This window comes from Mustela nivalis (assembly GCF_964662115.1).
Source record: "Mustela nivalis genome assembly, chromosome: 1".
In the NCBI taxonomy this organism is placed as follows: domain Eukaryota; kingdom Metazoa; phylum Chordata; class Mammalia; order Carnivora; family Mustelidae; genus Mustela; species Mustela nivalis.
The window spans coordinates 1,422,470-1,437,222 of record NC_139020.1 but is presented as its reverse complement, the minus strand read 5'-3'; the positions used below and the strand labels follow the sequence as shown (position 1 = coordinate 1,437,222).

Below are 14,753 nucleotides of genomic sequence, written 5' to 3'. Positions count from 1 at the left end.
CCCGGTCCTCGGGGCGCTCGCGGTTCGGGCCGGAGGTCGCGCGCCGGGGCGTCGGGGTCGCGCGCGGCGGCCGGCAGGACGGTCCGTCACCGCGACAGCAGCCCGCGGGGCGGCCCCTGCAGTCCGCGGCCGGAGCGGCGATGAGGGCGGGGGCGGCTCTCGGCCTGCCCTGCCGCAGGTGGGGGCGGGCGGGGTCCCGGGCTCGGGCTCGGCTCGGACTGAGCCGGCGCTCGTGGGGCGGTCGTTGGCCGCCGCGGCCCTTCCCGAGGGGCTTCTGGGGGCGGTGGGGGCAGCGCGCGGCCTGGCCCTAGCCGCGGGTGCGGGGCTCTGACGCGGCGGTGGGCTCCCGGCCGATGGTGTGCGGGGAGGCGGTGGTCGCGCTCTCTGCGCCCTGTTGCTTACCTCCCTGACGGGGACACGGCGAGGGGGACAAGCAGGGGGCGGGAGAGGGACAAGCAGGCTCCCCAACGAGCAGGGGAGCCGCAGACCTGGGCCGGAGGGCGGCGCCCCGGCAGCCCCGGCTCCATCCCCATCCCCCCCACCCCCCACCCCCGCGATGGCCAGGCCGGAGGGGCCCCCGCAGGCCGAGTCCTGCTGATGCGGACCGGCTCGGAAGGAAGCTGCAGGGCCCGGCCAGAGCCGCTGTCCCCTCGGAGCCGGACCCCACGGCGGAGCGTCGAGCCGTCACGTGCAGACTGTGGGTGCCGGTGTCTGGAGTGTGCAGGGGGGGCCGGACAAGACCTGGAGGACGGTGGGCAGACCCGGGGCGGCCTGTGGGCCTGTGGAGACGCAGCTACAGGGGCTGCTCCGCCGGGAGCGCGGTTTCAGGTCACTGGGCGGCACCGCAGGTCCCAGAGGACAGTCGGCCGCATAGCCCGAGCCTGCTACAGGGTGTTCCGGACCTCCGAGGCTGTGAGCGGCGGCGCTGCCCTGTGACGGTGTCCGGATGGCCGCGTGGGAAAACGGGAGTCTTGGCGGTGTGTGCCCCGGCCACGCGGGTCCGCAGGCGGTCCTCACCGCTGCGCGGCTCCCTGGCCGCCTTCCCGTGCCCCCCTCCCAGCTGCGTCCCAGGCCCCAGCGCTGTCCCTGTGAGTTTTCTGACGTCTCCTGTGGACGGACTCCCTCCCGCCGGGAGCTCCGAGGCGCCAGCTCTGGGTCGCAGGCCGGCCTGCACCTTGGCGCTCAGGCTGGTCAGTGTTCACCACAGGCCTGTCTTGGTCTGTGACTCCCCGGCGGCCGATGCTGGCCCCCCGCCCCACCCCATGCTTGTCCTGGAATGAGCCGGGGGAGGGGGGAGCCTGGGAGGTGGGCTCTGGCCGGCACCGTGTGCGCGGAGGCACTGGGAGGGTGTTGGAGTCTCCCTGTGGCCTGAACGTGGGGGAGGCAGGCCTGGGGAGAGACGGCCGCGGCGGGCCGTGGTCGCCAAACGGGAGGGAGCCGTGGGGAGAAGGGGGTGCGGGTCCGGAGGAAAGCCGGCTCCCGGCACGGTGCTTCTGAACGTTGACCTTCCGTCCACAGTCTGTGCCCGTCCAGAGCCCGGGCTAGGAGGGTCCGCACAGCAGGAGCAAAGCCCGTTAGAGGCTGGTGGGAGGGAGTGCTGCCTTAGGGGCCCAGGGCCCAGGGCTCAGCTCTGGGGGGCGAGGGTTCCCTCCCCAGGCTCTCCATGGAGGAGCTGGCCCGGCCTGGCCCATTGGGAGACCCCACTGGGGGCTCTCCCTGCGGCGTGACCAGCGCGCGTGGACTCGGGAGCCTTGGAGAAATCTTAGGGTTTGTTTCCTCCTTAGGAATGGGCTTTCGCGAGCACCGATATTTTCGCCGGGACAAAGATAGACCCCAGTGCCTTGGTGCAGAAGCTGGACCCGGACGCCAGGAGTGTGGCCTCCATCAGGAGAGGTGAGAACGCGGGGCTGCGGCCTGGCTGTTCGGAGCTCTGGCCCCAGGCCACGTCTGAGACACTCACGCGTGGGCCAGGGGCAGGTCAGCGAAGCCGTGCGTGTTTTCGGAACGGAAGCGTTTTAAGCTGCACCGAAGGAGGAAGGACGGTGTAAAGACACCGGTGCGCCCCGCTCTTCGCCGCACGCTGACGCGCGGTGCTGCTCCTGCGTTCTTTCCGCGCGTTTGCAGGGCTGTCGAAATGCGTACGCGTCCTTCATCCTCAGATAAGCACGCGGTGCTCGCGTCCTCGCGATGTCCTCGCAGTGTCCGTGTAGACGTGGGTGCGCCCGGGGACCCCCGTCCCGTCCCAGCTCCTGCCCGACTGTATCGTGCCGTGTCTCCGGCGTGGGGCAGGTCACTTTCCCCAGCGTGCTGCCCCGTGCGGGACTTTGCTGGGTGTCCGCTGACGGGCTGCTGTGGGTCACAGCCCTTGGGCGCGGTGGGCTCCGGCCTGGACAGGGCACGCTGCCACCGCCGCCGCCTGCAGGGAGGCCTCCCCGCTGCCCCGGGGGCTGCACACGCACAGCGGGGCGGTTGGGCGATGGCGGCGTGTGAACCCGTGCAGGGCAGGGCTGCCTGCGCAGACGAGATCCTGCTCTGCTGGGGTCCGCCCATCGGTTCACCTTGCCGGAGTCCTGCTCTGCCTCAGTTGTGAGAGCTGCCAGTCTTTGTGTCGTGCCGCGGTCAGCGCGGGTCCCTGCGGCCCCACGGTGCTCTGTCCGTTCGACGTGCGCGTTTCTGAACTCTTCTCGTGTCGGGTGATGGCGTGGCCTCGGGTCTTAGCAGCGGTCGGTTCCATCTCCTGCTTGCCCGCCTTTCCCAGGGCTGGTGAGCTGTAGTTGCGCAGCTGGGGCTTGTGTCGGGCCCTTAGCCTGGGGCTGCGCACGCCGTGCCGTGTGGTCCTTACTGTTCCACGGGGAGACGGGCCGTCCCCATCTCCTTGGCTTCTCGGTACACGGACGCCTGTAGGGGACCGGCCCTGCGTTCTCGGCCAGGAGCTGAGTAAACCAACAGAAGACAGACGAGAGGAAGAGGGTATCGCCCGGGGGAGCCTCCGTGAGAGGTGACCCCACGGGGCCGTCGGAACTGCGGCTTCTCGGCCGTCTTAGCGTGGAGGCTGAGCCTTAGGCTTCCAAGGGCACAGAAGAGGGGTAAATCCAGGAGAACTTAGCGGAGGAAGGGTCGTTGGTGCAGGTGCAGCCAGAAGACGTCCCAGGACAGGGACCCCTGCAGGCGTTTTCAGGATTTTCTGCGTTGAGTCGGGGAAGGGGCGCTCTGGGAAGGCTGCCTTCCGCGTCTGCTGCGGGACGCCTGATGGCGGCCCACGGGCGGGTTCGTCCCTCACAGGCCCCCGGCTGTCTTGGAGGACGCCTGCCACACAGTGGGTTGCAGCCCGGGCTGCATCCTGCCCCGGTGTGAGCCGCTGGGCTTCCGCAGGGACGCGGGGGCCACGGGCACTCAGGCCTCGTCGCTGACCAGCGCGTGTGCCGTTCTCTTCCCGTCTGTCTGCGTGGACGGCCTCTCCCCCTTCGCTCGGCCCTGGGGGAGAGCTCTGTGTTCAGGGTCGCTCCTCGGGGTTTCTGAGTCACCGCGTGGACTGTGCCTCCAGAGAGCGGACAGACACGGTCTTCCCACGTCCCCCCACCCCCACCCTGTGCCACCCTGTGGCCACCCTGTGGCCTCTCCCCTGCTCTGCCTGCCTCCGTGGTGGCTGTGCGGCTGCTTGCCTCCTGCCCGTGGGGCGGGCTCAGGCGTCCTGGTCCGGCCCCAGTCCGGTCCACACGGGCTGAGCCCTCCGGGGTGGGCGGGCAGGGGGCGGGAGATGGGCACCACTCAGCGTGCGCTGTGACCTCCTCGTGTGCTCCTCACGGCCCCGTCGGTGGCTGGAGCGGAGCGGCCCGAGGTAGCAAGGGGCACTCAGCCTGGAGCGGAGCGGCTGGACCCAGCCAGACCTGTTGCCGCGGCGACGCGCCCTGGGCCCCTGTCCATTCCGTCCTGGGGTACGGTGGAGGCTCTTGTTCCCGCGGCCGCGGGCGAACCTTTGTCAGCAGCAGCCGCATCCACGTGCGCACCTGGGCTCCCCCTGACCTGAGACGGGGGGGGGGGTCGGTGGGGCTCTCCGGGGCCCCCAGTCCTGCGCCCGCCTCCGGCCTGCCTGTACTGGGGGCTCTGTGGGGGCTCTGTGAGGGGCTGGCTTCAGGTGAGGACCCGGGGCAAAGGACGGGAGGAGGGTCCGTGCTGCGGAGTCCCCGAGCAGCGGTGGGAGCTGTGGGACAGAGCCTGGTCCTGCCTCGGCCACTGCCGGTCCACGGTGGCGGCTGCCAGCGATCGGGGCACCCGTTGAACTTAGGGGTCAGCTGAGCGTGGCACCTGCCGGGCAGGTGTGCCACGTGGCCTGCCTGGGAGGGTCTGGGGCACCTCTCACCATGCTGGCCGGGCGGCGCTGCCGTGCCTGCGAGGGGCTAGCGTACCGTGTCCTCTCGTGGATGATCCGGGAGGAGGTGAAGTGCTGGTCTGGGCGCCGGACCCTCCCTTTGCGGAGCTCGGAGGGACGAGCCCCGTCCGGGAGCGAGAGTGACAGCAGCGCCTCCCTCTGGGGTTCCCCGCAGGGCACGGTGGCCTCTCCCTCCATGTTTCTCCTCCCCTGAGCAGCGAGAGCTGCTGAGGCCGCGTGCCCACCAGCATCACGGGGACCCCAGCCGGACCTGCCGGGCCTTGCTGCCGCCGCCGTCCAGTGTTCTCCACATCAAGGAATTGGCCGGGAGCCTCTGCATCCTGTTTGGCAGCTGTAGGGCACAGGAGTCCCTCCCGTCTTCTCCTGGGCCCTCCTGCAGACGGTAGAGCCCAGCCCGTCTTCTCGGTTCTTCGCTCTGCATGAGCACATCCTTCCTGACCTGACGGGGTCCTGGCAGCTGCTGGGGTCCCGCGGGAGCCCCCAGAGTGGCGGCCCCTTAGCACGTCAGCAGGTCCGCCCGCAGAGCTGGGGCCTTGCGCTCGTGTCTGTGCTCACGGGGAAGAACTCCATTACCTCGTGCCTCGAGCTGAGTCCGAGGGCTCGGTAGAAAATGCCGGACCACGCGGAAAGCGTGACCACCCAGAAAGGGCACCACGTTCCTTCCCAGCAAAGAGCACAGTGCACGTCCGGGTGGTGTGAGCCGGAACACCACGGGGAAGGTGCTGCCGTGTCTTTATGGGCCGGGCAGTCAGATGGGGTCCCAGGAAGAGGCAGGAGTTGCTCGGGAGAAACGTGAGCTCTGCTCTCGGGTCCTCGAGCCGGGGGCACGGCACAGTGGGCCTCGGGGGCAGAAGTGCTGGGGAGGGGGGTGGTTAGGAGACGGAAGACGGGCATTGGCTAGTCCGTGGCCTTTCCCCGGCCAGGAGGGTGACATTTTAGGATGTCACACGTCATCGTACACCGAAAACTAAGCAACACGAGCAGAATGAGAGGGCCTGGGCTCTGGGGTGTGGAGCTCAGCGCTCGGGCTGTGTCGGGAGCTCTGCCGTGTTTGCAGTCAGCAGAGCCGAGGGGGCCTCAGGTAGAGCCTGGGTCCTGGGACCCTGAAGTGGACATCGCCTGAGGCCGAGCTGCTGCCGGTCAGGGGTGTGTGCTCAGGGCCTCGTGAGCTGGTGGCCTCCAGCAGGGCGCTGGGTCTGCAGGTCTGTAGGCTGGAGGCGGCCGTGCTGTCTGCCCTCCAAGTCCTGCCTGGTTCGGTGCAGGTGGGCAGGTGGGAAGTGCTGGACAGGGCGCTTGATTCTTGTCGCCGCCCGGCTGGGGCTGCCAAAGCCGCGGCCCCTTCCCTGCCGGCATGGCACGTCCAGACGGCTCAGGTGGCGGCTTTCGGCCTCCCTCCCTGCCGGCAGCTCTTCCGTCTTGGCCTGAATCCCCTTGTCTCCCGACTGACCGGCGCCCTGGGTCCTGACGCGCTCTGTGGCTCCCCAGGTTTGCGCCGGGGCTAGTGGCCTGAGGCAGGCGCGGGTTCTGTGGAAGGTGGCATCCGAGGACTCGGCTGCCGCTCAGTCACGTGCTGGGCCGCGAGGGCGCGGGTGCCTGTCGGCCCGGATCAGCACAGACGCGGTCCTTCCAGAGTCCTTGCCCTGGGCTGAGTCACCAGCAGAAGTGCTGCCTGTCTGGCTGCCGCGGGAGCCCTGCGGCGGGTGTGGTCCCTGTGGGGGGGTCGCTGGGGGCGGGGGGCTGGCCCACGGTGTCCCCGCGTTCGTCCCCACCGCGTGCGCGCGTGCAGCTCCCTGCCCTGGTGTGCACTTGTGCTCACAGCCAAGCGGCCTCGACCCTGTGGGGGCTTTGCGGCTGGCGCCTCCCCGGAGCCTGTACGTAGCGTCGTTGCGAACCCTGCTGGCCTGCGAGCCGGGTCCTGCCTCCGTGGGCCGCCCTGTGATTCCCGGCAGGGATGCCGAGCTCCCCCCGGACTCTGTGCCGTGGGCTGTGGGGTTCCTGTGCTGCTGTGGCTTCGTCTCCCATCCCCGGGGCAGGAGGCTGTGGTGCAGAGCCAGAGGTCACCCCAGTTCCTGCTGCAGATGGCACCCCACGTCTGCCAGTAGCAGAACCCGGCGTGGCCAGCTCTGTGGGCTCCTGGACCTGTGTGTGACGTGGCTTCGAAGCTCCTCCATGTCTGTCTGAGGGTCCACGGCTGGTCCGGGGGGCGGGGCGTCTGGCTCCTGCGTCCCTCCCCCGCACAGGACACTGCTCCTCCGGTTCTCTGTCCTGTGTAGTTCTCTGTGCTGGAAGGGTGCAGGTTGCAGGCCCCGTCTGCTGTCACGTCAGCGCGCAGAGTGTTGGGTCAGTACTCGGGCGTGTGGCCTGGGGTGGGCGGTGCTGGCCCCCAGACCCAAGCCAGGGGAGCAGGCGCCGGAGGGCAGGCCTGGTCGGGGATGGGAGTGGATGGGGGGAGGGTGTCCGCGTCGCCGGAGAGCGCGGTCAGCCCACTGGAAGGCCAGGGCGCTGGGCGGTGGGGAGGCTGCCGGGACGTGCTCTGGGGGCCCACTTGCCTGTGGCGGAGAGAGGGTCTGGAGGTGGCTGTGGTGAGCGGACCAGGCCAGCCTGCAGGCTGGTGGGTCTGAGGCCCGCGACCTTGGCTTTAGGCTGGAGCAGGTGCAGGCGCGCGGTCTGCTCAGCAGAGGGCGGCAGAGCCGCGTGTGCCGAGGCCGAGCCTGGCTCGGGGCGGCTGGCCCTGCCTTAGGGAGACGGGGACCCTGGCTGTGCACGGACTCCCAGGCTTCCTGGCGTTGTCTTCCGGGATTCTGTCACGCTCTCCCCTTCGAAGACTTTCGCAGCTTTTTGTCCAGCTGTGAGGTAGGGGCGAGACGACCCCCGGGAAGGTTTTCATTACTCGCCTCACGCCGCCCGCGTGGGACGGCTCTGGGCCAGGCTGGGGCCTTGCTGGTGGCCGTGCAGGGGCTGCTTTGGCCGAGGGGGTGTCCGACTCCCCCGTGACCTTGTGGCCCTCCTGAAGACCGTTGCGGGGGGTCCCGGAGGTCTGCAGGGGCTGGCGGTGTTTGCCAGGTCCGGGAGCCAGAGGGCCGTCCTGCTTCCTTGCTGTGCGTGGCGCCTGCCTGTGGGCGGTCTGGAGTGCGGCCGCGTCTCCCGTGACCTGTGGGGCGGGAGCGCCTTTGCCCAGCCCCAGGGAGGGGCACCCACCGCCTCCAGAGGCACCGTGACTCACAGAAGTCTGTGTGCCTGTCCGTGCGGAGGACGGGGAGGCAGGCTCTCCGGCCCTGGGCCCCCTGGTCTCCACGGGGCCACGGAGCTGGAGTGCTGACGGCACCCGACCTGCGGTCACGGTCGCGCACTGCTGGCGCAGGAAGGGGCCCGCCGTCGGGCTGCCCGCGGCTTGGTCTGCCTGCAGCTCGTTCTTTGCAACAACAGGAAGCAGGGAAGGGCAGGGTCAAGGAGGCAGCCCGGAAGGCCCTGCTCCGAGGGCTTGGAGACGGTGTGGGGCCTGGGGCCTGCGTCCCGCTCCCTCTGTCCTCAGTGCTTGGAGGAGGAAGTGGGAGGCCTCGGTGCTGTGCTTGAATCCCCTTTTTCCCAGTTTGGGACAAGCCACGGCCGCTTCACTTCCAGGACCTTCTAGCCTGTAGACAGGCTGCTCGTGGGGGGTGAAGCGTGGGGGGCCTGGCTGAAGCCCACGGCCTGCAGCCCGGCCGTGCGGGGACTTGGTGCGCCGTCTGTGCAGAGAGGGTTGAGGTGTGGGGCTGGGGGCACGGCAGCGTCCCAGCAGCCTGGAGTGGCCGCTGGCCCTGCACCCGTTGAGTTCCTGTGCTTTGATGGGGGGTGGGCTGTGCCTGTGTTGGGCTGAGCGGCCGGAACCTCTGTGCCCACCCCGTCAGCCCTGAGCGTGGGTTGGGGTCTGAGATCTGCGCTGGAGGAGGCCTGGTGGCCTTAGGAGGTGTTTTTCCTGGGCCAGAGCAGGGTAGGTGTGGGACGGTGAGTGTCTGCAGCACACCCACGCCTGTCAGCCTGGGCTCAGGGCGTGCGGCGGGCAGGGCCTGGCCAGCTCCTGCTTTTACCCTGCACGTGGCTGGGGTAGCCCTCCAGCCGGACCTCCCTGCCCGGTTCCAGGCCATCTCGCGGGCGCCCCTCTCGGAGAGCCCCAGCCCAAGCCCTGTCCCACACTGTTGCCCAGCCGTGATGACCCAAGTGCCAGCGGCGCTGCACAGCCCACAGAGCGGGTGGGGGAGGGATGCTGGGCTCACCCGGGCTCCCAGAGTCCGTGGGAGCCACAGCAGGGTGTAGGCCCCACGTGTCACAGGGGTCCCTGGCTTGGCCCAGTGTAGCTCCGGAGTCCGTGTCTCCCTGTGTCTACCTTCGGGGAAGCAGAGGGCACCGTCGGGGTGAGCCCGGCAGCCCCCCCGCAGGACTAGGGTCCAAGGTCCCGCCTGGCAGTGGGAAAGAGGACCAGGATTGGGACTGGGGGGACCATACCCCCACTCTACAGTCGGGCCACGGGGCTGCCTCGCTGCGGGGCCTTGCTGTGCCTGTTGGCCGGATCAGGCTCCAGCCCTGGCGGTGCTCGTGTTTGTGCTCCTCGGAGGCTCTGGGTGTCCGTCCCACCCCGACATGCGCCCGAGCCGCCTCCTGTGCCAGTGGGCAGTGGCCGGTATGAGGACGCGCCTGGAGTCTGCTGTTGTGGTCGCGTCGTCGCGGACCTGGGAGGCCGAGCTCTCCTCGGGCAGCCATGAGAGGCTGTCCCTTCAGGGTGGGGACGCGGGAGTGGGCTGCGCGCCGCGGCTTCTGGGCCGGCCTGTGCTGGGGCTGGGGCTGTGTTCCTCTGGGCGGCCGTCTGTAGGGCTGCTGCCTTTGTCCCGGCCCCCGCGTGCTCCGGTGACCCTCTGCCGGGCAGTCGGGGGAGCCAGCCTGCTCTGTCACGTCCTGCCCACCGGTTTCTTCCTGCGGTGGGCTCCCTCACTGGCAGGAGGGCTGCCGGGGGGCCCTGTGAGGTCATCCTTGCAGAGCTCGGCTTGCAGGGTGTGGCCCAAGCAGTGACAGGGAGCGCTCAGGACGACCCTTGCTCTGTCCTGGAGCCTGTCACAACGGCCCCTCCCGGCAGCGCTGCAGGCTGAGCGTTCGTCGGCCCGGAGGAGGCTGTTGGATTTGTCCGTCGTCGGAGTGGCTGACGCGTGTCTGGGGGGAGAACAGGCAGCCCTTTGGGGGCCATTGTCTCGCTGCCGGGACTTTCCACGCCTGGGGGTGCAGAGCGTGGAGAGTCGGGCGGGAAGGCAGATCGGGGCTCACTCTGGCATTGGGGGGAGCGGGAGGGGCCGGGCTGCAGAGGAGGCCCCTTCGCTCGGTGCCACTTGAGGTCCCCGCTCCGTGAAGCTGAGCTGATGTGTGAGCAAATGCCCCGATCCCCAGCCTGGAGCCACCAGGGGAGCCACCCGGGGAGCCACCAGGGGTGCCCAGGTGGAGGCGCGCAAGTCAGGGCCTGGCCTCCCTCTGAATCCGCTTTTGTGAACGGTAACGCTTCCTAAGGGGAGAAGCTGGTGTGCGTTCTGGAAAAATCAGAGCGCGCTCCCTGGATCTCTGTGTCCCTGTGGGGGGTTTTGTGTTTGTGACTCAGCTGTGCCCACGCACTGACCTGGTCAGAGCAGGTGCCACCTGCCCCGTTCCCGGACGCGGCCGGTGGCTGCTTGGCCGAGCTGGTCTCCCACTCTCCGAGCACACGGGCCCCTCCGCCCGTCGTCGGCTGGGGGAGCCGCCGGCCCCGTCTGTGGGAGCGGCCCTCGGAATCGCCCTGCTCTCCCCCTGCACGGCTCGCCCACCGCTGCCTCCACACGCGGCACGGGAGGCTGGCCTGCGCCCGCGGAGCGGTGGCGGCCCAGTGTCGGGACGGTGCGCCACCTCGGCTCCTGGAGCTCCTCCATCAGCGGAGTTGGCTGTGGTCGCCAGTGGGTCCTCGGGGCTCCTCTGTCACCGGATACCGCCCGAGAGCCTTGTCTCTGCTCCCGCCACTCCCGAACCTTCCCACTGAGAGGGGACGCGGTCTTTATGGGGCCGTCCTCCGGCCACGGTCTTTGGACCCGTCGGGGCATGTGGGGCTCTCTGGCCGTCAGGGGTTCATCGTGTCCCGAGGGGTGTCGCGTACTGGCAAAGACGGGCTGGAGAGGTGCCGTCGAGCACGCGGCTCACGCTTTCTAACCCGCTTGGCGGGAAAGGGCCGTGTCTGCTGCTCGTGGGGCCGTCTGCTGTCACTCACGTCCCCGTGGCTGAGTGGGGACCGTCCGGCCCTGTCAGTGCTTGGAGCCGTGGGTCCGGCGGCCGTCCCCCTGTGAGCACCTGCGCGCTGCTCGGTTTTTCAAAGCCCACTCAAGATGCTCAGGTAGGACGCTGAGGTCGGGGCCCTCCTGGTCTCCTGGGGACGAAGGGTCCTCACGTCCCTACCACTCAGAGAGAGGTACTGTCCGGTGAAGGTGCCGTGACCGCTGAGCCTGAGTGACGTCCCCGTCCGCTCCACGGGCTCGGTGCTCGCCACGTTCAGGGAGGGGCTGCGGGGCCTCTCTGGCAAGGAGCCTGGAGCCGGGCCCGGCCTGTCCCCGCTGTGGGACGGTCGTAGATTGTGGAGAGGAGGCGGGGGGGGGGCGCCCCGGAGCATGTCGGGCGGGTGCTGCGTGGGGTGTCCTTGGGGCACCTCTCCCACTGGCCCCTTTCTCCCTGGCACACGTTGAGGCCTCCCGCCCCTGCCAGAGGGAGGCCGAGCTGGGCTGCAGCATCTCGGGGGGCGGCCCCCTGCAGGCTTCCTTCCCTCAGAGAAAGGAGCCCGTGAGGAGGAGCCGTTTGCCTCCGTCCTTGGAGCGCAGTTGTGCTGCCCGCTGGCCCTCTGGCGCCTGGTCATGTGGAGGGTCCCCCACCGGGTCTCCCCTGACAGCGGCCTGCAGAAGGCGACGGCGACATGGGCCGGGTTGGCAGAGGCGGGACAAGGGGTCGTGGGAGGAGCAGACGGAGGAGCAGACTCGTGTCCTGCTGGGGATGGGGCCCAGGCGCTGGCAGGACAGTCTGCCCTGCGGGGACACCGCAGGTTGGCCCGAGTCCCCCAGGAGCCCCTCCCGTCTGCCCGTGGGTGCTGCCCTGCTTCCCTCCTGTCAGACTTCTGGGCTGGCAGGGTCATCCCTGAAGGAGGACAGCTCTGCGGCTGCAGAACCAACGCCACCGACGGCCGCGTCACCATGTGTCTTTAGGGTAGAAGTTGGTCCTAAGGGTTTTGAGTCTCTCTTTGACATTTGCAACAGTTTGGGGCATCTGGGAGTTCGTCATGGGAGACGGCTTTCCCCAACAAAAAGGGTGTTTTAACAGTAAAACTCGGCGGGGGGGTGTTTTTGAGAATACGTTGATGTGGCCTGTTTGGGGAACAGTCTTGTCACTTTTCTTCCCAGACATTGTTTCTGATGAGGGAAATTTGTCCCCAGTTCTTTTGTATCTTTGTTTTTTAAAAAGAATTCTACAGGGCCAGCTGCTCGCAGAGTGCAGTGTCAATAATTAATTAGACGGAAAATGAAGAAAACAGAATCTATCTGCACCGTCGGCGGTAGGTGACCTGTCTCAGACTGGGGTGGGGAGCGCGGGTCCACGTCTGGCTGCATCTCCCGCCGCCGGCCCGTCCTCTCCCTCCTGCAGAGCCCCCAGTGCCCACCCGCCCGTGCCCCCGAGGGATCACTGCCCTTCCTCGCGCTGGCGTCCCGCCACTGCCCTCTGGCTGGCGTGACACACCCGAGCGTGGACACTCTGTGCAGGCACTCTGGCATGGCTGTCCCCTGCAGGCTTCTCTGTTCTGTCTGCACGTGTGGCTGGCCCCGGCCCCACGCGTCCTCGAGCGTGGGCGTGTGGCCCTGCAGCACGCGGCATGCCCGCTCCTGTGCTAGGCTGTCGGGGTTTGTCGTATGATGGGCCCCGGGCTGCGGGGCGTGTCGTGTCTGCCGGCCACGGTGCGCGCTCGTTAACCCTCTCTGCAGATGTAGCCAGGCAATTGCTGGGACCACGTGCAGCATTTAGAAAACCCGCCAGTGGCTTTGGGAGCTGGATGGCCCCTTTGGCCCCGGGTTTGCATTGCAAGTCCCCGCCGGCGGCCCAGGGTGTGAGGGCGCGTCTCTGATTGGAGCCTGCGCGTGAGGAGGTCAGTAGGCGCTGCCTCGTCCCCCTCTGAAGGCGCTGCCCGTGGGAGCCCCTGCTCTGCGTGTGGGCGTCTGTCTCTGGTCTGAGCTGGCGGGCGCACGCGTAGGTCTCTGCTAATGTCAAGGGCGAACAGCGGGGGCCAGTCTGTAAAACGTGCGCTTCCTTGGAGGTTCCATGAGCCGTGGTTCTCTCCAGGCACCTGCTTTGCACCTCTCCCGTTTCTTTGTCTTTCCTATTTTCCAGAAGAGCTTTTTACATAGCAAGGACGCAGCCTGTTTTCAGCAGGTGGCCCTGGCAGGTCACAGAGCTTTTTCACCACAGGTCTCGTATGTGGCCCGATGGACGTTTTCTTTGTGTTTCGTGGCTCGTTTGTGTTCTTTATGGATCCTTCATGGTGCTGTGGTTTCTGTATTTCATGCCCTGGGACCTTCTTTCGATGCACAGAGGGACCCGAGGGAGCCGCGCTCCCTCTCCCCCATCTGTCGGCAGCCCGCGCCGAGGTGGGGAGGTGTGCGCGCCGCCGCGGGTGCCTTCGTGCGAGGCCTCGGCCACGCCGGTCGCTGCTGCAGCCGCTGCGGACCCTGTGCCCGGATCTCGCACATCCTTGTCGGTGGAGAGAGAGCGGGTTCTTGATGTCATTTGTGGAGAAGCAAATTATGTATCGATTCAGCTTCCGGTTCCGTTGGGACGTCCATCCTGGGGATGACACGCTACTGTGTCCTGTTCCCTCAGCTCACCGCCGGTGGCGCGGGCCACGGGTGCCAGCGCAGTGCTGGGCCGGCCGACGTGGGCTCCCCACTGGGCATTACTGCCTCTGCCCCGGGGCTTCGCCAGCATGTGGTGCCCGAGCGGCTCACACGGACGAGCAGACCGTCGTGTCTCTGCCGCCGGAGACCCAGGGCTCCAGCCGCATCTTACCGTCGGCTTTTCTCTTCGGAGCAGCCTCTGCCCCAGTTTGTGCCTGCACTTTGTCCCCGGGGGTGCCCAGAGCCCTTTCGGTGTGTCACTGAGGCCACGACCCTGGGGCTGCGAGGCCCGGAGGGCAGCTGGGGGCGCAGCAGGGCGGGCACGGTCAGCGGGTTGATTGTTCCGAGTGTTGACTTTTGGTCTGGAGAGAGGTTCTGACCCTGGAGGTGAGAACTCACTGCTCGCTGGGTCCCGCGCCCAGAACCAGGCACAGGGCGTGCAACGGGCACGTCCCGTCGGTGGGCCCCCGGGGGGCCTGTCGCACTCCCTTCGCCGGGTTCTGGCCAGTTCGTGGGCCTCCATGTCTCCCTTTGTGACATGGCCCAGCAGCGCACTGGGCGTCCGGAGGGACAGGGCCTGTGGACCGGCATCTTCTAAGCCCTGCGACTGCAGGAGGGCAGGAGTAACTGAGCCAGAGCAGAACCGGGGGTGCTCGGGTAGGATGTGAGCTAGTGTCCCCGAGAGCCGGCCCCTGTGGCAGAGGCCCCGCCGCTATGCAGAAGTCACAGCCAGGCAGCTCTGTGGGGATTCTCGTCTGCCCGGGGAGGTGTCCTTGCTTGGAGTCGTGAGGGTGGCATGTCCAGGGCTGAGCCCAGGGGGGGCCCGATGTGGGGCGGTGGCAGGGCTTTGGTGCTAGGCCTGCACAGGCCGCCGTGTCCTCCTGAGCGTCTCCTGATCCGTCTCAGCCGGTTCCCCTGGTGCCCGTGCCGAGGGCGGGTCCCCTTGAGCTGTTGGCTCTGGCCCCCGGGGGCGCTCTGGTGAGCAGACGCCGGCAGGGCCTGGGGGCGGAGGGCACGAGAGGGGGACGGAGGTGTGCTGTAAGCCACCGGGTCGGGGTGGACGCAGCTGGAAGCGCTCGAGGGTTCTTCACGGCCTCCCTCTCTGGCACGTGTGTGACGGTCTCCCGTAAGAAGGCTGCCGCGGAGGCCTCTCCCCCAGGATCGCTGTTTCTCTTTCTTCCGGGGCTGCCTCCGCTCCAGGTCTGACACCGTCTAGGGGCAGCGAGGTGTGTCCGGGCAGCTGGCTGGCCTCCCTCAGCCTCGGGCTCTGGCTGCCCAGACCATCCCGATGCCCCCAGATGCCACCTTCTCGGAGGCCTGTGCTGCCATGGCTTGTCCGTAGGGTCTGTCCCCCTGGCCCACCGGCCACCACTCCCCTCCTGCGCTCTGGTCTGTCATTCCAGGGCTGTAGCCTGCGCGTTGCCTAGTCCTTGGGGGCTTGGGCTTTGGAACCC

The 14,753-nt window shown here is 68.4% G+C and overlaps 2 protein-coding genes across 6 annotated transcripts in view; one reads left to right on the top strand and one right to left on the bottom strand.

Moving 5' to 3' along the window:
- Positions 1-7,729, bottom strand: part of ITGB2 (integrin subunit beta 2) — a 49,324-nt gene extending 41,595 nt beyond the window's left edge. The window contains exon 1 of one of the 4 annotated variants that reach the window (XM_082719774.1): positions 7,285-7,729. The gene's annotated coding sequence lies outside the window, so the exon portion shown is untranslated. The remainder of the gene's footprint in view (positions 1-7,284) is intronic. The other 3 variants (XM_082719773.1, XM_082719772.1, XM_082719768.1) reach the window with 3 other exon arrangements.
- Positions 1-14,753, top strand: part of SLX9 (SLX9 ribosome biogenesis factor) — a 28,892-nt gene that overhangs the window by 1,017 nt on the left and 13,122 nt on the right. For both annotated transcript variants that reach the window (XM_082720267.1, XM_082720266.1), the window contains exon 2: positions 1,785-1,893. In XM_082720267.1, coding sequence (XP_082576393.1) covers positions 1,785-1,893 — 109 coding nt within the window. The remainder of the gene's footprint in view (positions 1-1,784; positions 1,894-14,753) is intronic.